General features: G+C 37.5%; 1 protein-coding gene across 8 annotated transcripts in view; it reads left to right on the top strand.

The window, feature by feature from the left end:
- The window catches only part of LOC113393866 (dynactin subunit 1), a 30,963-nt gene extending 17,328 nt beyond the window's left edge, over positions 1-13,635 (top strand). For 5 of the 8 annotated variants that reach the window (XM_064219731.1, XM_064219726.1, XM_064219729.1 and 2 more), the window contains 21 exons: positions 632-703; positions 944-1,078; positions 1,897-2,029; positions 2,361-2,573; positions 3,031-3,115; positions 3,532-3,637; positions 3,984-4,146; positions 4,229-4,398; positions 4,473-4,613; positions 4,847-5,164; positions 5,234-5,356; positions 5,460-5,599; positions 5,904-6,025; positions 6,403-6,438; positions 8,811-8,846; positions 10,843-10,927; positions 11,646-11,808; positions 11,945-12,064; positions 12,640-12,750; positions 13,213-13,313; positions 13,404-13,635. In XM_064219731.1, coding sequence (XP_064075801.1) covers positions 632-703; positions 944-1,078; positions 1,897-2,029; positions 2,361-2,573; positions 3,031-3,115; positions 3,532-3,637; positions 3,984-4,146; positions 4,229-4,398; positions 4,473-4,613; positions 4,847-5,164; positions 5,234-5,356; positions 5,460-5,599; positions 5,904-6,025; positions 6,403-6,438; positions 8,811-8,846; positions 10,843-10,927; positions 11,646-11,808; positions 11,945-12,064; positions 12,640-12,750; positions 13,213-13,313; positions 13,404-13,488 — 2,658 coding nt within the window. In that variant the 3' untranslated portion in view covers positions 13,489-13,635. The remainder of the gene's footprint in view (positions 1-631; positions 704-943; positions 1,079-1,896; positions 2,030-2,360; positions 2,574-3,030; positions 3,116-3,531; positions 3,638-3,983; positions 4,147-4,228; positions 4,399-4,472; positions 4,614-4,846; positions 5,165-5,233; positions 5,357-5,459; positions 5,600-5,903; positions 6,026-6,402; positions 6,439-8,810; positions 8,847-10,842; positions 10,928-11,645; positions 11,809-11,944; positions 12,065-12,639; positions 12,751-13,212; positions 13,314-13,403) is intronic. The other 3 variants (XM_064219728.1, XM_064219727.1, XM_064219730.1) reach the window with 3 other exon arrangements.
- Positions 13,636-22,125: the final 8,490 nt, after the last annotated feature.

The raw sequence follows: 22,125 nt of genomic DNA, 5'->3' as shown, positions 1-22,125 counted from the left end.
AAAAACTTTAAATTTAAGCTCTTTCAAGAAAATTGGTATGATTTTCTTAATAGATTTTGTTCAACAAAATATTCTACTGCCAAATAAAAATAATCTGTACTCTTGTGTTTCTAAATAATAAAAATATTTTAAACTAAAATTCGATGCGACTTCTCCTAAAATATCATCCGTGCTCTTATGGTAAAACTAGCCACAAGTTATCTACAGCGCCATCTAGTGGCTAAAACTCTAGCAAATCGAATTGTATGCAAATTTTCGTGGAAAAATAGGTGATTTTATATCCGTAATTTGATGGCAATCGGACAAATTTTGTCTATGTTTTGTTAAAGTCAAACAGATTCCATCTTAAACTTCCTTTTGCATACATCTTTTCCAACTGGCTGCCTCGTTGGTCTAGTCGCTTGATATGAGGCCGCAGATCCCAAGGTCCTGTGTTCAAACGCTAGGTCGATAAAGAGTATTTAGGTTTTTCTGTAGAAAAATTCTCAATAACAACTTTGAAGTTGGAAGTTGGAAGTCCTGCGCCTTCCTCTTCCATCTCCTCTTCAAATTAGGCCATCTCTTGAGGCCGCTGTGGGCAAAATCACTTCCATCTTCATATATTTGTAACGTTTTTCGGTATTCTTTTCAGGTTGACGCCGCTCTAGGTGCCGAAGAGATGGTCGAACAACTCGCTGAGAAGAAAATGGCTCTAGAAGATCAGGTCAATGCACTTATTATAAGATTAACCCTGGTTCTTCAAACGAGGCGTGATGAGGCATCTTGCGGGTTGGCATGGCGAGGGCGAATAGTGCAGCCCATTCTCCCTGACTGTACTGGTCGTCTTCGCGTTTAGACTCCACTGCCAATTACCAGCTTGGACCGGAAAATATAAAATATTTGTCATAGATAATAAAGAAGTTTCATAAAGAATAACATTTCTGAAAGAAGAGTAAATTTTCAGGTAGATCAGTTGAAACAAGACGTCCAAGAGCTGGAAGCGTTGCAGGAAGTGCACGAACAGCTCGTGGAATCGAACAGGGAGCTGGAGATGGACCTCCGCGAGGAGCTGGAGATGGCTCATGCAGCGACCAGGGAGGTATGTTGACTGAGGGATTTGAAAGTACTGATTGCTAGGTCCTTATTAGGTAGATATATTATTTAAATATATTGTCATTATGTGAGAGAACCGTTACATATTATAATCGAATAGAAGCATTACACTTACTTATTGTCAAATTAAACATTACCACCGGTTCAAGAGAAAACACCCTGATCCGAGAAGAACCGGCAGAAGAAACTCAGCCGGTTGTTTTTGTCAATATCAAAATGGAATAGCCTTCACAGAGAAAGTCGAATGTGTCACTTTTCAAATGTGACATTTTCGACTTGCGTTAGAAAAGAAGTTCTGAACGATAAATGTCTGACTCTAGCCAAAGACAAATGATTTTTACTAATATGTATATTTAGGTATGTCTGTAGGTATTCTGTATAACTATTCTGGGTAACGTTATATTGTTTGATTTGTTTATTGTCATATCATTATTATTATTATGGTCAACTGCGAAAACTATTTGCCGTGATTGATATTCTACCGCCAAACAACGGTGCTCAGAATTGTTGTGTTCCGGTTTGAAGGTTCGAATGAGCCAGTGTAACTACAGGCACAAGGGACATAACATGTTACTTCCCATGCTTGGTGGCGCATTGGCGATGTAAGGAATGGTTTATTTCCTACAGCGCCATTGTCTATGGGTTGTGGTGACCACTTACCATCAGGTGGCTCATACGCTCGTCCGCCAATATGTACCAATGGAAAATTAAATTTGGAACCCCAACTACTTTTTATATTTACCTACTACTTTACTAATCTATGTGAATAACTACCCATAACTAGTTGTGTGTATATCCTCCCAGGCGGCGAGAGAACGTGAAGCGGCTCTAGAGACCATAACGGACCGGGATCTGACGATAGTCAAGTTTAGAGAGCTGGTGCAGCGGATGACGGAGCAGCATAACGAGCTCAGGGCTCAGTTGGAGTCGAAGCAAGGTGAGGGATGTTATAGGATTACTTCTTTTTTAAATTTATGGACATCAATCAATGTCCATACAGCGTAAGGAACAATCTTATACAGTACACATTAATGTACGAAAATCCTTTTAGTGTAGTAAAATTTTTGGAAAATTTAATATTTGTTTTATAAAATAAGTGAAATAATTTATTAATCAAGTATTTACTAAGTATGATAAAAGTATTAAAATATATTGTCTTACTGATTACAGGCTCTACTTCCTTTTGTTAAATCGATTAGTAATAAACGACTGGCAAAAACTGGGAATTATAGTTATCCAGTCAAATAAATAATAAAATATCATTTCAGCGGGCTCACCGGCCCCCAGCGCGGAGCAGGAGGCGAGTCCGGAGGGCGGGGCGCGGGCCTCCCCCCCGGCGGAGCTGGGTTCGCTGGTGCAGCAGTCCAGGGCTTCCACGCGCTCCATCGACCTGCAGCTGCGGGCGCTCGAGCTGGCGCAGGCGCGGGCCCGGGCCGACATGCTGGCAGCCTGTCTGCCTGACCACTTCATGGCCTCTAACGGTCAGTGCTAGAAATTAAATTATAGTAAGAATTGGTGTGTTGGTGTATACTCATCCATCCTAAACAATAATATCTTTGAACAACTCATTGATCTTGACTGACCTCGTTGGTCTTGTGGTTATATACAAGATCATACATCCCGAGGTTCTGGGCTCAAACCCCAGGTCGGAATGATAAAGATGTCCTTGGGTTTTTCTGTTGAAAAAATCTATGTGAGAACAAGAAGTAGTGTTTGATTAACCGTCCCTTTTGATTATGTGAGTGTGGGCATAGACGGTGCACCTGTGTTTGTGCACACCTGTGCACTGTAATATGTCTTGCATAGCTGGCAGGTCTCCTTTAAGATTGGACGTTGTGACGGAAATCAGTCAGGACCACAAAATCTTTAAACAAATGACATGTCTTTGATATTGCCGCCTTTTTCTTAATATTCTTAAATCGAATATGTTTGTTGCAGGTGACCACGACGCCATAATGTTCATTCTGCTCTTGCAACGTTTGAACACTAAAGCGGAAATCGTACTGGGCCAAATAAGAGAGAAGTAAGTCTAAGATCCTGTGATTATTTTTGTATTATTATTAGTGTCCGGTCATTGAGGAAATATTATCCTAACAGGTCAGTGATCAGAAAAAATTTATACCTTACGTAAGTCTTACTCCTTAGGCGAAATTAAAAATAGTTTTTTTTGTATGAAAATAATTAATTACTATTATTGTGATAAATATCATTTCTTATTTGTTTATTTTTCTTTTCTGCTCTTTTGGTTGGTATAGAGTATAGCTGTTATTACATGTGCGTGCGCATCATAATAATTAACAAAATCTTGAACGAAAAAAAAAAAAGAAAATATTATAATACATCCGAGTAACTTAAAACCAAAAAAAAAACCCAAAAAAAAATTTTTTATGGTGTTTTTTTTCTTCAACATAATTGGTGTACCGAATAATTTTGCTACAGGTTCCCAGAGGTGAACGTTTGGGATAAGGAGTCGGTCATGAAGACCCATACAGCCGTCCAGTACAGCTTCAGGTGTCAGCTGGAGTACCAGCTGCAAATGATACAGGTATTAGCGACGACTGATTAGACCGTGTTGTGCATATTAATCCACAGAACACGAATAAAACGTGTTAAGATTCAAAACTATTTTTAAATTTTGTTTTTTATTTTAAACTCATTTAATTTTTTTTTCTTTTTTTTAAATTCTTAATTAGTAATTTTTTTATTAGTCTGTGGATTAATAATTCTGCACAACACTGTCCTATTGATGGTGAATTCAAAGACAAAGATTTAGTTATTTTTAATTTATTAAAACATTTATAACAAATAATTTTAAATCTGAACTCAAGGTAGTTCAGTTGCAATATAAGGTACATTGAAAGCTCCTAAAATTATCTGTTGTCGCGTTCCAGTGCATGGTGTGCATGTGGAGCGGCGCGCTGGAGACCTGCTCGCCCGAGCTTCTGCTGCGAGCCGCCTCCGCGCTGCCCGACGCCGTCACCCAGGAGCGGGCGCTGGACGCCGCCGCTCACCTGCTCAAGACCAACGAGCTCGACGAGAACTGCTCGCTCGACGGTACGGTAACCTCCCCCGGCCCCCGCCCGCCCCGGCGCCCCCGCGCCCCCGCCCGTGTAACGCCCCGCTCCGGCCCCCGCAGGCATGGAGCGCTGCTGGTCGTACCTGTCGGCCATGTGGGCGGCGCTGAACATGTCGTCGGTGGAGGGCGCGGCGTGCTCGCGCGCCGTGCTGCTGCACGCGTGCGCCGCCATCGACGCGCTGGCGCGCGCGCTGGCCGCCGACGCCGCCGCGCTGGCGCACGTGCTGCAGGCGAGCTCCGCTTTGTGCTCTGCTGTTTGCGTTGACATAGCAAGGACGAAAATTGACTCTGATTCCGCTCGCAGCCCTCGGACCACCAGCAGGAGCTGGGCCTCCTGAACGAGGCGATCCAGACGAGCTGCGCCACGCTCCAGCAGCAGTTGAAGAGTGTGCGTCGACGTCTCCCCCCCGGCGTCCAGCTCCACGCCCTGCCCATCGATTTACAGGTGAACTGAGGATGAAATCATCGTCAGACCAAATCTCGGTCAAAACTCCTACTGATTATGCGTGCTTCCACCCGTGTCCCGCAGACTATTAGGACCGAGCTTATGTCGGTTTACTTGTAAAAATTAGACCTTATTTTCGATGGAAAAACGCATATGCGCGTATCCCCTCATATAAACGGGGGGGATGCCGCCCTCGTGAAGCATCCCTGCCAGCGCCCCGTTCCCGTGCGCAGCTGGTGGAGCGGCTGCGCGGCGCGGGCGCGGCGGCGCTGGGCCGGGCGGCGCGCGCGGCGGGCCTGTGCGCGCGCGCGGCGCTGGCGTGCGCGGCCACGGCGGGCGAGCGCGGGGACGGCGCGCCGCTGCCGCACGCCGCGCTGCAGCACGTGTGGGCCGCCGCCGTGGACAAGGTGTACCAGCAGGACGACGTGGGCGCCGTGCACGCCGTCAAGCACGCGCTGGCCGCCGTCGCCGCCGACGTGGCGCAGCTGGCCGCCTTCACCAAGGACAAGGAGTACGACGTCATGTCGCTCACCAACGTCGCCTCGGAGAAGGTTCGTGTCCGTCGTGCGTCCCGGACGTCGTCGCGCGGGTCGTTCTGATCGCTGTCGTTTCGATCGCAGCCGACGCCGCCGATAGTGCTGCGCGCTCAGCTCGTCAAGAAGCAGCTGGAGGAGACGAAGACCTTGACGATCCGGCTCGAGAACAAGGAGGCGGACATCAAGGAGATGAGAAAGGCCTTGAAGGTTGTACATGTGAATTATTGATATTTTCATTAAGAAGTGAGCGTTTCGGTTCGCAGTGAAGCAAATAATTTAAAAAATAAATTTGAAACTCTCCGATTTGAAGGCGAAGCAGGAGGAACTCTCGGAGATGCAGATCCGTCGCGAGCTCGGGGAACGTAAGCTCGTCGCGGCGGCCAAGGACGCGGAGGTGCGCGCGCAGCAGCTGCAGCGCCGCCTGGACGACGCGCACAACCAGCTCAAGAGGTACCACACGGGCTGCAGGGCTGCAGTGCTTCTAGTTCGACACTGTGCGACAGCCTTAATCCAATCCATAGAGAAACTCATCAGTCATCCGGTTACACGTTGTGCATATTATTTTAAAGATATTTCTTAACATTATGTAACAGGATTCTCATTTATAGTATATGTAGTACCTCTGTGGGTTGGAACTTTTTTGTTCAAAACGGTCCCATTATCCGTCCTCTCCGGACGCATAGTGATACAATGACGTCGCATTGCGCATGCGTGCGATGGTACACAAGTTTGTACATGTCGTTAATATTTACAGGAAGGAGAAGGAGTTCGAGGAGACGATGGACCACCTGCAGCAAGACATCGAGTCGCTGGAGACCGAGCGCGGCGCGCTGCGCGACAAGCTGAAGCTGTACGCCAAGCGCGGGACGCACCACGGTGAGTGCCGCGGGCCCCCCCTGGTGTATCGCTTAGGAAGTCTTACCTTTTGTGTTATAAAATATAACGGGAGTCTTCTTAGAATCACGTTGAAATTGTGATTAGATTGTGAAGATTCATTTATAAATAATGAAACACGGGGTAATAATTACAGTGTTGTCAGGCATTGGAAACAGAGCCTCCGTATTATTAAACATTTAATTTCCCAATAAGAATCACTGACGAAGCCAGCGCCATCTATGTTTTAGTACCCCCCGCAACCAACAGATGGCGCTGTGTTCGATTCAATAGACAATATTTATATTGTAACGCAAATGCGTCCGTGTGAAACATTTCTGAACTTACCCGTGTGAGATTGACGAGTGCCTGTCCTGCAGCGGTGGCGTCGCCCGTCGCGGTCCGAGACTACACACGTAAGAGTCATACACGTCTCTAACCGCATGTTTGTTACGAAAATCATTTACTTTTAATGAATTACAAATATAAGTACTATATTACTCAAATTTTACTTACAATTTCACATCTTAATATAAAAAATAGAATATTAGTGTTAGGGCTTTGTAAGCCCGTCTAGGTAGGTACCACTCACTGATCAGATAGCGTACCGTCAAACAGCAACGCTGTTGTTAAATTAAATATAAATACTCTTTATTCAAGTAGGCTCATACAAGTACTTTTGAATCGTCATGTTATATTGAATTAAATATAAATCTACCACCGACTTGGAATGTAGATTCTACCGGTGTGAACCCGTCTGATAGATAACATGTGCTGGCAAGTGGTCTCGTCACCACTGAAGTCAGTTTGATGGTAACCTCTCCCCAGTATTGTTGTATTGTATTATTGAACTAGCATCCCCTGTTTTCACCCCAAAAGGGGGTGGATTTCTAAAGACACATTATTAGTACACCTCGACACCATCCATAGAGCATACATTTAAAATTTCTCTGTACCATATTTCAAAAACATATGACATTCATACAAACTTCCAAGTCCCGTTTAACCCCCTCAGGGGTGGAGTTTCGTTAAAACCTTTCTTAGCGGATCTTTACACCCTATAAGGAACTTTCTTGACAAGTTTCAAGTTTGTAGGTGTTACAGTTTCAGTGAGTGGTATTTTGCTTTTATGTATACAGATAATAGCTAAAATATTGATGAAATACAATATTTTAATGGTTTTAGAGAAATATAGTACTTTATTCAATTAAAATTATAATATCAGTAACAAGTAACGTTATTTTTATGTTTAAGCTTTAAATATGTTTTTGCAATCATTTAATATCTTAATTCTTAGCCACGCACAACAATAATAATGAACATGCACAAGCCTTTGTGCAAACCCATCTGGTATGTACCAATCATTTATCAAATATACCGCTAAACAGCAATGCTTAGTATAGTCTAACTTCAGCTGGAGACATAACATCTTAGGCTCCAAGATCGGTGGAGAATGTGCTGGTGCCATTGTCTATAAGCAGTGGTGACCAGTAACCGTCAAGTGGTGCATTTGCTAGTCTAAATAAAAAAAAAAAAGATAAATTGGCCACTGAAACTGAAAAAAGAATTGGACTTTACCACAGACCAACAAGAAGATTATTTCACGTTTCAAAGCGGTTTGTTAGATAGACACATGGAAGATTTTCATCCGCATTTGTTAATGTCCCTTGAAATAAACACGTGATAGTTCAGCGGAATATGTTGCCTTTGGTTAGGATTAACTTTATCAAGCCGCTGGTCCATCTCGGTCACTCAATTTTATATTCTAAATATATTTTTATGTAATTAGATTGTTTTCACAATAACGTATATACTTAAATAATATTTATACTTCAATTAACATTTAATTACTACTAATATTGAGTCGATTTCAATGGCAAGACAACTAAAGATTATAAAACTATTCTGATCTCATTGGTCGAGATTTCAATAATTTGTATTAATTCTTGATTCAACAAAAAAGAGTAAATTGTCACGTTGAAGAAATGTAATCTCGATCAAAATGTTGCATTTGAGCTACGAAATTCTATTCTAATAGCACCTTAGGTGTCTCGTGTAGGTTTGTGAAATATGTATATTTAAAAAAGGAGAAGTAAAAACAGTTCAGTACCTTTTTCGCGTCTGTTTCTCATCCGATATTAAATTTTTCTTATTTCGTAGTTTTTGATGGTCTTTTGTAATGAAATAAAGTATATTAAAGTATATATAATGATTATATCAGATTATAAAACAAAAGACAGATGGAGAGTGCGCAACATTAAAGTTGACCTATAGAAGCGAATACGAAATCAAAAGCGAATACAAATTCCCTGTAGTGCGAAACGATGTAACTTTTTCTTAATACGTCCAAAGACACACACTGCCTTGAATTTCATACTCTTGTCTGCTTTTGTTGCTTTATCAAAATGTTCCGTGCGCTCCAAAAGCCTTTTGTTTTGTAATGAATAATTAATATTTATGGTCAAATTCCGACCACTGAGCGAACATTAGTAAAGTTAAAAAGTCATGTTCTGTCGAACCATATAAAATAATGATGTTCTGGTTTAAGTAAAAAAGGGAAAATTATTTTCAAGATGGCGTCGTGCATGTCAAGTTTTCGCGGCATTTTTTATACTGTGTAATATAATCATATTTATTTTCAAAATGCTATAATAATCTTCATAAACAATTAATATATTAAAAAATACACAAAGCGTTTATTTCTACTATTTTATAATTCAGTTTAATTTCTAATTATCGAATAAGTTTGTAAGTCCTTGTTTATAAGAAAAATGAATTTACTTTTTAGCGGTGGTGACAACGCCCACACCAAAAGATGCGCCCCGTAAGATCGCTGTGAATTGATCGATGTTGCATCATTTTTAATTTAGCAATTAGCATGATTTATGTTGCGTTCACACGAACATTCTAGATTTCTATTGTAGATTCAAATCATAAACAAAAAATTCTACATTATATTTTTTTAATTTAATAACAGTCTGTGTCACGTTTAATACGCTTATTTATTAATTACGCTTGTGTTATCTGTGACTTTTGCATGATTTTGTTGTATCTGTTGATTTTGTCTCACTTGGCTGCCATATTTATTAAATATACCGAATATACTGTAATTTCTCGCTGGAATTTTGCAATGTCAATTATAAGTATTAAGTTTTACAAAGTATTAAAGTAACAAAGAAATTTTAATTAATATTTTTATACAGATCTGGATCGAGTTGTGTATGGATATATATGTGTATGTGTATATATATATATATATATATATATATATATATATATATATATATATATATATATATATATAACACTGTCACTGTGCTATGCATTATTTATAGATATATAAGTATTCATGTTAGTCGTAATATGTCAGTTACATACATGTCGATAGCAGTATTAGATAGTATTATTATATAAGATTTTAAATTGACATGGTTATTTTTATTACTAACGGTATTTAAAACGGGATATTTACCATGTTTTTTTATTTTTATTTGGTGGAGCTCGATATTTCGACAGTCCGATATGGACACTTCTAATGCCGTCAACGTCTACCCGTCAAACGTCAGTCTCGTGAACAAGACATTCGTAGATAATGTCGAAATATCGAGCTCCACCAAATAAAAATAAAAAACATGGTAAATATCCCGTTTTGAATATTGTTAGTATTTATTATATTATTGAAGTAAATTGAAAAAATATTACCAAAAGCGTTATCAGATGTCAGTACACTGAGGCAAAGTACCAAAATTACTGGGATGAGATCTAAATAAAATATGGCAGCAACAAGTTTACATTTAAATATAATATAGTTAAATAAATACTCTCAAGGCTAAACTAAAATGTGATTAATTATAAAATTAACATGTTATTAATGAACGTGAAATTATAAAATATGTAATAATCTAATAAAATAATGATTAAATTAGTATTTAATAATATTTATGGTAAATTGGATGAAATTGATAATAACGTATATTGTTACGTAACGTATTTATTAAAATTGTTATTGATTATTTGTGATCACCGGTGGTGAGATCTAGCTGGGTACCACACTCATCCAGTGCCATTGGACGCATACGTGGGGCCCAGGGCCGGATCTACCATATGATCTACCATTTGGGCTTCAGCCCAGGGCCCCGTGGATTCAAGGGCCCAGCTAAGTCAAGTCAAAGTCAAAAATAGACGACAATGCGAAGGAATCCATAACTTTATTAAATTAAACAGATCGTATGGTTTGCAGTCCCGCAATTAATCAAACCCATTCAATTAATTCAATTCAAGTCTACGTTCAGATATGTCTTAGGTGGGCCCCTAAGTTAGCCCAGGGCCCCCTGAACTTAGGGTCCGGCCCAGGTGGGGCCGTATCAAATTATTTCAAAGAGCGCTTTATCTGCTATGGGTTATAAAGTATAAACTGGTAAATAAACAATAGCAATTAAATTTGCGGGCCCACTTTTGCGCTTGGCGTTGCTACGTGTTTAATTCGGTACTGCACTCACCAGTTGGTCTTTTATATTTTGAATGTTGAGTGAGCCAGTGTAGTAACAGGACCAAGGAACCAAAAAAAAAGTACACCTAAAATTAGATGGTTATTTTAATATTGTTCCTTGATTTTGAAACGCACTTGTAAAGAATTTGATTAAAAGATTCAAAAACGTTTTATTGTGAAGTTTACTTGAATAAAATTGATTTGTTTTGATTTGATTTGAAAGATCATATGAATAGTCCAAAATATTGTCACTAATTAAATTTTCATCCAATTTAACATAATTAATAGATTTATTGTTTGGCGTATTGTAATTATTGTTCGCGTGTTTTAGAAGAGACGCCGGTGAAGGTGACGACGGGCATCGCCGCGGGAGAAGTTAACGAAGCTCTTCAGCATCAGCTCAAAGTGCTCAGCTGGTAAGAGTTTGTGTTATTTTTGTGTTAGTAACGTAGCCTTTATCAGTTTGTGGAATCCTTAGATGTTCCCAAGGTGGACGAAGTTATTACTACCACTGCTGGACACAGGCCTTTCCCAAAGATTCAGGTTATCCACCAGGGTCCCGCTAGCATCTTCTGGTCATCGGCTAAACCTAGTTCAATTCAACCCCCAAAAAGACACAAGTACCGCTAAATTTGTCGCATCTCCATGCTTTCAAACCTGCTTGCTGCCGCAACTAGTCGCGGAATACTTGGCGTCTATGTTTTGAGCCTGATACAGTTCTGCGGTCAGTTGATAATATATATATATATAATATTAACCTGTTTCCGACTTGATCCTTTGCGCAGAGATGTTGGCTCACTCTGCATCTTCTACTACATTTTTCTTTTTCTGCCTGCCGGTTTTTCCGAACCGTTTCGACTGGGGAACCTTTAAGAAAAGAGCCCACGTATTCCTTAAAGGTCGCCAACGGTAGGCACTTTCAGTCGTAAAAACATCTAACATGACTCTTTTGGACCATAGTTAATCATCGTTCGAATGCGAAAAGGTAGACCATACCTAAACGTGGAGCTCCATTTGACGCATGGCATTCTCCTTATAATATTCATCTTCGCCGTCGAGCCAAATACGGACCGTGACAAAGACAAATGAAAGGATCCCGACCCGAGACTAAGACCCTCCGCTCCGCGTCGGCAGGACGGTGGACCGCGAGCGCGCGGCCCGCGCGGCGGCCGCGTCCCGCGCCTCGCGCGCCGCGCTGCGCTCGCTGCGGCCGCTGCACCACCCCGCCGCGCCCGCCGCCGCGCTGCGCCGCCGCGCCGCCGCCGACCTCGAGCTGCGCCTCGCGCGCCTGCACGCCGTGAGTACCCACGCACACGCGCACACGCGCACACCCGCTGTGGGGCGCGGCGCTTATACGATAAGAAAAAACGACGGTTCCTCTAACACTTAAAGATATATTTGACCCACCCAGTGATGAGATAAAATAATTTCAGGAATGGACTCTGTTCGTCGCGAAGTCCGGGCTGGTCAAGTTTCCCGAAGACCCGAGCAAGTACGCTCGAGTCCTGGAACAGCATAAGGAGAAGCAGAAGGAGATCAGACGTAAACTGGAGGTAACGGATAGATATGCCACCCGTGGGCGGTATTTTCAAATGATTCTGTTAATCAAATTTCTTAATCCCAAACAATAAACGCATAATTGTGAGTCAATTCCAAGAGTCCAGCAGTAATAGTTTATATTGTGTGGAGGGTGAGAGAGGGGTTCCAACTACCGGCACAAGGGACATAATAACTTAGTTCCCAAGGTTGGTGGCACATTGGACATGTAAGAAATTATTTAAATTGATTACGGCGCCAATGTCTATAAGGGGTTGTGACCGCTACCATGAGGTGGCACGTTTGCCCATCCGCCATAAAAACCTGTCTACGTGCTCCTTGATGACACAAGTGTTTTATTTGATATAACCAATGTTTACATTATTGAGAACTGCACCTCCAATCGAGGAAAATTAATGGATTCTTTTCAAATAACTCAGAATTTGTTTGCCTCACTCATGCGCTGTATACGTTAAGCTCGTGAATATTTCCTGCGCAGTAGTTCGCCTTTTGCGTTTGTGTCCAAAAAAGTCGAGGAACACAATTGTCTTAGTGATAAGATTATTGCTAGCGTTCTATTGTACATTTCCAGGAGAAGTTGGTCTCGCTCCAAGTGGAAGTTCGCAGCCTCGTGTCGCTGCACCGGCCGTGGCGCTGTGTGGAGGCGGACTTCACGGAGTTCCCGGCGCCGGAGCTCACGGCAGTGAGTCGACTATTTAATCATTTATTTCAATATCATGAATAGATTTGAGGATGAAAGGGAGGAGGAGTGGGACATTTTCAGAAGAATCATTTATTTAAATTGAATAAGTTTTTTTTTTTTGTAAGGGGAGAGGAAGTCTTTGCCCAGCTGTGGGTTATGTTATTTATGAACTGTTACCTACTTTTATCTATGTTAATATTATGGAATGCGAAAGTAACTATCTGTAACATCTACACGCTTAAACCGCTGAATCGATTTGGAGGAAATTTGATGTGGATATAGTTTGAGTCCCGGGCAAGGGAACATGCTCCTTTTTTTTAAATCACTTCACGAGGGATTGAAATGGGGGTTGGTGCTCCTTTTTTTAAATCGCCGCTCCATGGGTTTTAAAATGGCGGTTGGTATGTAATTTCTCGCGAGTAAAGCCGCAGGATCAGGTATTATGTAATATAAATCTTGCAGGCTATCAATGCGAAGGCGATCGACATCGGCACCATCAAGTATCCGGCCTCCGAGTCGGTGCAAGACGATACTATTTACGTGACCCCCACGCAGCTCGCCAAGTATGATACGAATCAATGACAACTCGTTTTAAATTAATTTGAAAATATATATGTTGATTTATTGATTGTGATAATATTATCATTTCACAGATTACGCGAAATCGTATCGGAGCTGCAGTCGGACGACGTTCAGCTCGATTTGAAACCGTTGGATCAAACGGTTTGTGCAGCTTGAGTTGGAACGAGATAGAGAACAGGACATAGAGGAAGAAAGAGAGAGAGAAGAGTGTGCGAAGATTGAATAGTATTATGTTGGGGTCTGTCCTATGGGCTGGGCTTCGTAAAAATGACCGATAAGGGCTACTGATTTATGCAAATTTTAGAAGAATAAAATTTACTATAATGTGGATAATGTCATGTATTCTAAGTGACGTATTGGTTACTTGTATCTAAATGATAAATTTGAGGAATTCATAACGAATTAAGAGTAAAGTTTATTGAAAGTAAAATCAATTTCACTTAAGAACAATAACCTGATGAATTTTAAATTGTTTTAATGTGGAGATATTACTCTGACTTATCGGTGGTCGAAGTAAAATCAAGCGTCGCTGCAGTGACTGCAGTTACTAGAACACAGTTTCAAGTTCAATCGACGCTCGATTGTTCATTAAATCGGTTTTGATATGCACGCTGATTGGTCGGTCGTATTTGATGACGTAATAATTGACCAATCAGTGTTCAGATTCTAGCCAAGGTCGAATTATTATTCTTTTTTAGTTTAATTTAAATATTGTGGCATTAATCATGCTTAGAGCCGAGATAGCCAGTGGTTAGAACGCGTGCATCTTAACCGATGATTGCGGGTTCAATCATTGGTTAAGATGCACCACTGAACCACCACTGAACCACCACTGAATTTTCATGTGCTCAATATGTGTTTATTCATCTCGTGCTCGGCGGTGAAGGAAAACATCGTGAGGAAACCTGCATGTGTCTAATTTCAACGAAATTCTGCCACATGTGTATCTACTAACCCGCTTTGGAGAAGCGTGGTGGAATATGCTCCAAACCTTCTCAAAGGGAGAGGAGGCCTTAGCCCAGCAGTGGAAAATTTACAGGCTGTTAATGTAATGTAAAAAAAAAACTCATGATTACTGATAGTCTAAGCAAAATCAACCCGAACAAGAATTATCGAACCGACAAAGATTAATAGCTAATCCCGGCAGACGACCTGTCTGTTTATACCAATTTTACACCATGAACGGTACAGTTACAATATTAAAAAAATCGTTCAGTTTCGAAGTCTATAAATCTCAAACAGATATACCGAAATCAATATAATTCATATATATTATAAATTAACATTTCTATGTAGTCATTAAATTATTATTAAACATAAATTGTTATTTAAATAAAATATATTGTAAAGTTTAATATATTTAAAAATGACTGATTTATTTGATTTTTTTTAAATCTAAATTAAAGCTTTAAGCACTGCACACACGTATTACTGGTTTGGATAAAGAGTGGGATTTTAAATCTGTTCATCTCTCGCTCATACATTGCTATTTATTGGTACGGGGGGGGGATGTTTACAAGAGTGTAGACAGACCCTGACTCCCTTCAAAGATGTATAACTTCATTTTCAGACTCCTCATCGTATTGCAACCCTTATCTTATTATTGTATTGAAAATTGTGACAAATTTAAGTGTATTTAATAATAATAATTTTGTATATATATTAATATTGTATATAAGGAATTGTGTAAACAAATAATACGCAATATGTCTAGACTTACTACGAGTAGTTTAAAGAGGTTTATCTAGTTTTCCCAAGAGATTTGTTACGAGTTGTTACAACCTCCTAAATGCAGTATTTTTCTTAATAAATCTCCGATTTGATTTAACTTTTAACGTCCGTATAGTCTATTCCATCCACAAGAGGACGAAGGCAAAATCAACAATATTAGACATCGATTTGACGCCATATCATTGGTCGACTTGAATAATATATTCATTACGGATTTGTGAAAAAATGGCGTTTTGAACGTCGACGAAACTGTTATCGGAAGTAGTTAAGTGGAAAAGTATTGTATTATAAATAAATTTATATTAGTCGAGAATTATTAGGTTTGTCTAAGGTTTGTTTATGTTTATTCATTCTTCAATTGGAATACACTAGGTACCCACTAATCAGATTATACCCCTAAAAGTCCTCCTTTCTTGAGCAGTCAGGGGTTGTAACAACTCTGTGTTATCTGATTGACAACTTTAGGTATTTCCAGATTAGCGATTATGATTTTAATCTTTATATTATTTTGGCATAAAGTATTCTTTTTATTAATATATTCGTAAAAAGACTAACGTTATAATATAAGAGTTATTTAAGCTTAGAGTATTATTCATGAGAATATGCTTAGTTTGTTTTCTGAGACAAAATAACTTGTTTAAAGTTCTACTTTATAGATTATTTAGAACATTCGCAGCGCCTACACGCCACTTTAGACTTAAACGCTAAAGGGATAAGGTGTTTGTTTGTCTGCGCCGTCGTTATGTACTTATACTTATTATGAAATAAACGCTTATTTATTAAAAATGTGTTTTGTTTTATTTTTTAAGATTAAATGTACGAATGCTGAACGGCAATAACAGCGATAAATGCTTAGGATAGCTTATCGTGTCGTACAAGGAGCGGTCGCTACTCCAGACAATGCTTTTCTAAGAGATTTTAATATCAGATTTATGAAGGTGCATTAGGCTTACACACAAATAGGTACGTTCTATACAGAAAAATTGCCATCTGATTGTATTGTTCATCACGGTCCATAGACATTGGCGCTGTAAGAAATATCAACCATAAATAAGATTAATAGTTTTTTTTAACATTTAAATAAGAATTTCAGACTGCAAATAAATAGTCAAGAGTAATTTATTTCAATAAAAACACGTCATCACAGGATACTTGCTACTCAAGCCAATAGATGGCGTTAAAATCGCTTTTAGTATTTTATTCTTAGGATACTTGGATAGGATGTTACTTATCTAGGTTCACAGAATTAATATAACGACAAAGATAAGCTCACCCGCTCCTGACAAGGAGACTAAAAAGATATCAATTAATTACAACACGAAAACATAGATGGCGTTACTGACTTCAATAATTCCAATCTTGTATAGTTAAAGGCAAAATTTATATTCATTTTAAAACATTTGATTGTTTTTTCTAAAAAAAAACTACCTCGGTCGTGAGAGAAATTCTCTCACGACTGAGATGAAACGGCGTAAAAAAAACTCAGGACTTTTTTGTTTATATTATCGGCAGGCGCACTGCTTGATGGTGAGTGGTCTCCACTGCCCATAGACATCGGTGTCGTAAGAATTTCTTAACCATACCTTCCATCGTCGTCACTCACTCTTCAGAACCGAACATGATAATACTAGGTATTGCTAATTAGCGGTAGTGTATGTGACGGGTCAGTGGTACCAAATCCAGATAAATAAATAAAATATAAATAAATATCGGACATCACATACATTACTCTGATCCCAATGTAAGTAGCTAAAGCACTCGTGTTATGGAAATCAGAAGTAACGACGGCACCACAAACACCCAGACCCAAGACAACATAGAAAACTAATGAACTTTTTCTACATACATCGACTCGACCGGAATCGAACCGGTGTACAGATTACTCGACCACGGAGACGGACTTGCACAAAACTCTACTACAGAGTAAACGTTTTTTTTTTGTAATAAACGTAGGCCGACGATTAAATGGGCCACCTAATGATAATATCGCTGTAAGAAATATCAACCATTCCTTACGTATGCACCACCAACCTTGGGAAGTAAGATGCTATGTCCCTTGTGCCTGTAGTTACCCTGGCTCACTGACCCTTCAAACCGGAACACAACAAAACTGAGTATACATTGCTATGCATTAAAAAAATATCTTCTGACTGAAACTGACTTCTGAAAATTACGAATTATTATATTAATTCAGTAAACTATGTACATCATAGTGGGCCTATTAAGTTTCTTTCAATTTTTTATAAGTCTTTTAAATTTTGCTTCATAAGTATTTATTCTTACAGTTTCATGTATTTTAAGAGTATTTTTTTATTTCTCACACACACTACCAGGAGCGACTGTATTTTGTCGTCGATTTTCCTAAAATAGATTAAAAAAAAAAAAACAGATCCACAAATATTCTTATTGTAATTAATATTTTTTTATTAAATTAGAGAAAGAGAAAAAAAAAACCTACAAATGCAACATTGGTACACGGAACAAACACAAACTTGTTACTCCTGTTATTCGACTGCATAGAGTCAGTAACTCTTTTGTGGTGCAATGTACACGGCTTAACATATTACATACATATATAATTGTCTTTTAAAATATTGAAAAAGAGTAACTACTGAATTTCTTGCCGGTTCTTCTCGGTAGAATCTACATTGGTCGCTTCGCTTAGTATAGTTTGTTAAATGACGATTCAAAAGTGCTTGTTAAAGCTTACTTGAATAAAGTATATTTTGATTTTAACAACAGGATCCCGGAAAGCGTTCAAAATGCATCTGTCGCCAAAGTAAAAAAAAACATTAAGGAACGCTTGTGTGCGAATGGTTACTATATAATTAGTGAGTTTATGATTGATAGCACACCTTGGTAACGAAACGATCGCCTCCTGGCTATTCCTTTTCATATTGAATATATATAAATTATAAAATTGTCAAAAAAAGACCCGCTTAGTTTCTTTCTTCGGTTCTTCTCAGGTCAGGGTATTATCATTTCCGAACGGGTAGTAGTGTTTAATTTGACTTGACTTGAATCAAGTAATGATTCTATATTGAATAAAGGAATTTGAGTTGAGTTCGAGTTGAATAGGGGGCCTCCTAAGTTCAAGGTTAAATAAAACTATTTATCTGCCCCGTTAGTCTATCTAATCTATTCGATTATGTAAAGTTATCAATTAATTTAGAAGAATATCATTAATCAGAAACAATTGCTTTATAAATTATATATTTTTTAATTTCATTGTTCACATGACGAAGGACCATTATTACAAGTTTAGCTATTATTTTTATTATCTGTAACCTTTATTATTATACAAGACAATATTAAAGTAATATAGGGTTGCCTGTACCCTAACCCCCGTTACGATAAAGTTTTACACGACCGAGTCAAAATCAAGTACAAAGCGATCATCCGTCCCTTTCCGTTTAATTTGAATGCTCAACATTCCTCGGGACCAGGTTTGGACTGAGCGGGGTTTAATGGAATATTTCGCTAATAATTCCATTTATTTTTCTACGTGCTAATATATAAATACAACTTTGTATAATGTACAAAACTCTGCGTTTATCTCTATAGAAGATTTCTAGCAGACATCTTAGAATTGGAAATGAATACTCTATTCCATAAAGGAAAAGCCGAATAAATAACATGTGACAGCTAATTGACGCGATATCATTGGTCGAGAGTTCGATTAATCTATGATATTCCACCAACCCGCATTGGAGCAGCGTGGTGGAATATGCTCATACCTTCTCCTCAACGGGAGAGGAGGCCTTAGCCCAGCAGTGGGAAATTTACATGCTGATTATGTTTATGTTTTTTTATGTTATGATATTCACTATGGATTTGCGAAAAAATTGCGTTTTGAACGTCGACGAAACTGTTATCGGAATTTTGGAAGTAAAATTAAAGTGGAAATAAATAGTTTAGTGCAATAGTGTTGTATTATAAATAAAGATATATTAATCATAAACTCTTAGTAGTGCACAATATGGCTGAGCTATTAGCACATCGCATGAAATACGTAAATCTAAGGTTTGTTTATCTTTTTTCCTACTTCCATTGGAATAGGCTATAGGTCTATGGTTGGGGCTGTAGTAATAATCAATATAATTTTATAGTAATTAAACAAGACTAACAGTTTATTAGTCATAAATATATATTTAGCGTACAGAATTGATTAAAAAAAAAAACAAGAATTTCAATGACTTAATATAATTTACTAACAAACCAAAAATATCTTCGAATTTCGAATTTATTTTAAGGTAAATAAATCACCAAATCATACATATTGAACTAAACTACTTACCCTATTTACAACTAACAGAAATAACGCTTTTAACGAATTAAAGGTCGCGCCGATATCGACCTTACTGTCAGCGCCCAAATAGAAAAATAATGGCGGTTTAATTCAGTTTCGCGCGCTTATGTGTTTTTTTTTTATTTGTTCTAGTCAATTGTATGGATAAAGGAATATCCTAAATATAAATAATCTGAGATGCAACTTCTCCGTCGTATTACGTACTAAAATATATTGAAAGATTTCTTGACTAATATTTTATATGCGATAATTTATCCTACAACACAATAAACAATAATTATTATTTAGTTTAAACGTAAAAATGTATATTACGCAAATACGTCCCTGGTTTCCAAGAGACAAATTTATAACTATCGCAGTGAGGGGATCGAAGATTTGTTATCGACATAACGCAATGCATAATCGTTACACTTTCGTATTTAATAAAGTGTGTACACGTGCCTAATGGATCTTATAAACGTCTAAGTGTCGATATTTGACTTTGATGCTCCCTTATAACGTTAAATGCATCCCTTATAATCATCCTGTCTCGTCGAACTAAAAAGCAACAGAAAAACATTTTTTTTTTTAATTTTCTGTGTAGGCCAAAGTGATATACAAAGTAGCTAATTTTTTTATTCTTAGGATGAATAAACAGCAAGGATACATAATATAAAAATGACGATAATTGTATTTATTTTTTATAGATTAATACAATATATATGAATAAACTATTACGCGATTAAAATTAAGAAAAATAAAAACATTAATCATTTGATTTTTGTGTCAAAATAATTATGGATTTTTAAACTAAAAAGAAATTAAATTAAAATTACATATTAATACGAAATTAGCAAATTCAGATATATGTATATGTATATATATTTTTCATTTAAAATTATTATAAATCGTATATTGATAGATACAATAATCACAGAAAAAAGTAGACAATAAATCATGTAATATAAGATTTTAAATTAACATGTTTATTTTTATTACTACAAGTATTTAATACTACGATATTTACTATGTTTTTTATTTTTATTTGTTGGAGCTCAATATTTCGACTTTATCTACGAATGTATGTTAAAGAAATTCAATAATTTATATTTACATAATTGATTCTATGTATACGTCAAAGTCTTAGAAATATTACAATGTGTGAAATGAGATTACCTGAGTCGTAACTCAGGCAATTTTTAAATATTTCAAAATTAAATTATTTTTCCCTTAAAGTATTTAATCTTACCATTTCAAACACGTTTTAGTGTATTTTATTTTATTTCTCACACATATTATCAAGCGGCCTGTATTTTGTGGTCTATTATCCTAAAATATATAAAAAAAACTGATACAAAAATCGTTCTAAGTGTAACAATTTTTTTTTTTTTTGTTAATTTAGGAAAAGAGAAAAAAAGCTTGCAAATGCCCTTTAGCTGGGCTTATGCCACCTCCCCTTTTAAGAAAGCTTGTGCATTGTTTGTTGGCACGTGGCTCCATTGAATTGAATACTTTTATATCAAATGTATCCATCACACGGTCATCGAAATATTTATTAATAATATTGTTGTTAGGAAGTGTGGCGGATTTATAACAGCCTACGTAGATTAAAGTCTATTTGCTTAATTTTATTAACTCATGTTCAAAACATCGTTTTTAACGGAACGATTGTGACATAGTGTCCAATCAAAGTAGGAATAAAGATAATCGATTTATCTTAGATTTACGTATTTCATGCGATTCGCTAATAACTCAGCTATATTGTGCACTACTGAGAGTTTATGATTAATATATCATTATTTATAATACAACACTGTTACACTTAAATATTTATTTACACTTTACTTCAAAAATTCCGATAACAGTTTCGTCGACGTTCAAAACGCAATTTTTTCGCAAATCCATAGCGAATATCATAAATTAATCAAGCTCTCGACCAATGATATCGCGTCAATTCGCTGTCAAATGTTGTTACTTTGGCTTTACTCCTCTTATGGTTGGAATAAAGTTTAGGAGAAAGTATTTAGCATCCCTTTAAAAAAAATAACAATATCGACTATATACTGTGACCAGTATTAAAAGTGTGTGCAAAATTATAGTTTAATTGGAACCCAATATACCTAAATCATATAATGAACACACCGCTCAGTCGGCAAGCAGTGTTCAGGTTATCTATCCATCCTCATAAATATGTTTTATGCATCTTCGAAGCTTCTAGAACACCTCACCTATCAAATACTTGACCCTTATCAAGCATTTGCAATTACATAAGAGCTTGTAAAAAAAAAAAACAATTTTAAGTATTTCGAAGGCTTCATATAATTTGTAGTAAAAATTCGAAATTCAAATTACGAAAAAGTTTCCAAACCGTCCCCAATTTAATTTGAAAGCATAGTTATTGTGAAGTTCGACATCAAACGGCGGAATAATTTCATAAACCTCCTTTGATGTTGCCGCATTAATAATAAAAACATTCAATAACATCGGCGCGCCGTACAAAGCATACTGCTATTGTGTTGCCCGTTATAAAATTATTAATTGTCATTTTTGAATTTTTATAACTTATATGTGTCATGATGTTTTGTTTGAAAATAATAATTTTATGATTCAAAATATTGTGAAGTGAAAACTTATCTAATTGCTAAGTTACGTTTCAAAAATTAAGTAGCATCTGTAATATATACTGTAATTATATATTTTTAAAGTTTAAATTATTATTTATAATAAAATCTAAATACTTATTATAATAATTATCACCCTACATTATTTTAATT

This window comes from Vanessa tameamea, chromosome 29, assembly GCF_037043105.1.
Source record: "Vanessa tameamea isolate UH-Manoa-2023 chromosome 29, ilVanTame1 primary haplotype, whole genome shotgun sequence".
NCBI classification, from domain to species: domain Eukaryota; kingdom Metazoa; phylum Arthropoda; class Insecta; order Lepidoptera; family Nymphalidae; genus Vanessa; species Vanessa tameamea.
Note: the sequence above shows the minus strand (reverse complement) of the source record. Positions and strands in the feature narration are given on the sequence as shown.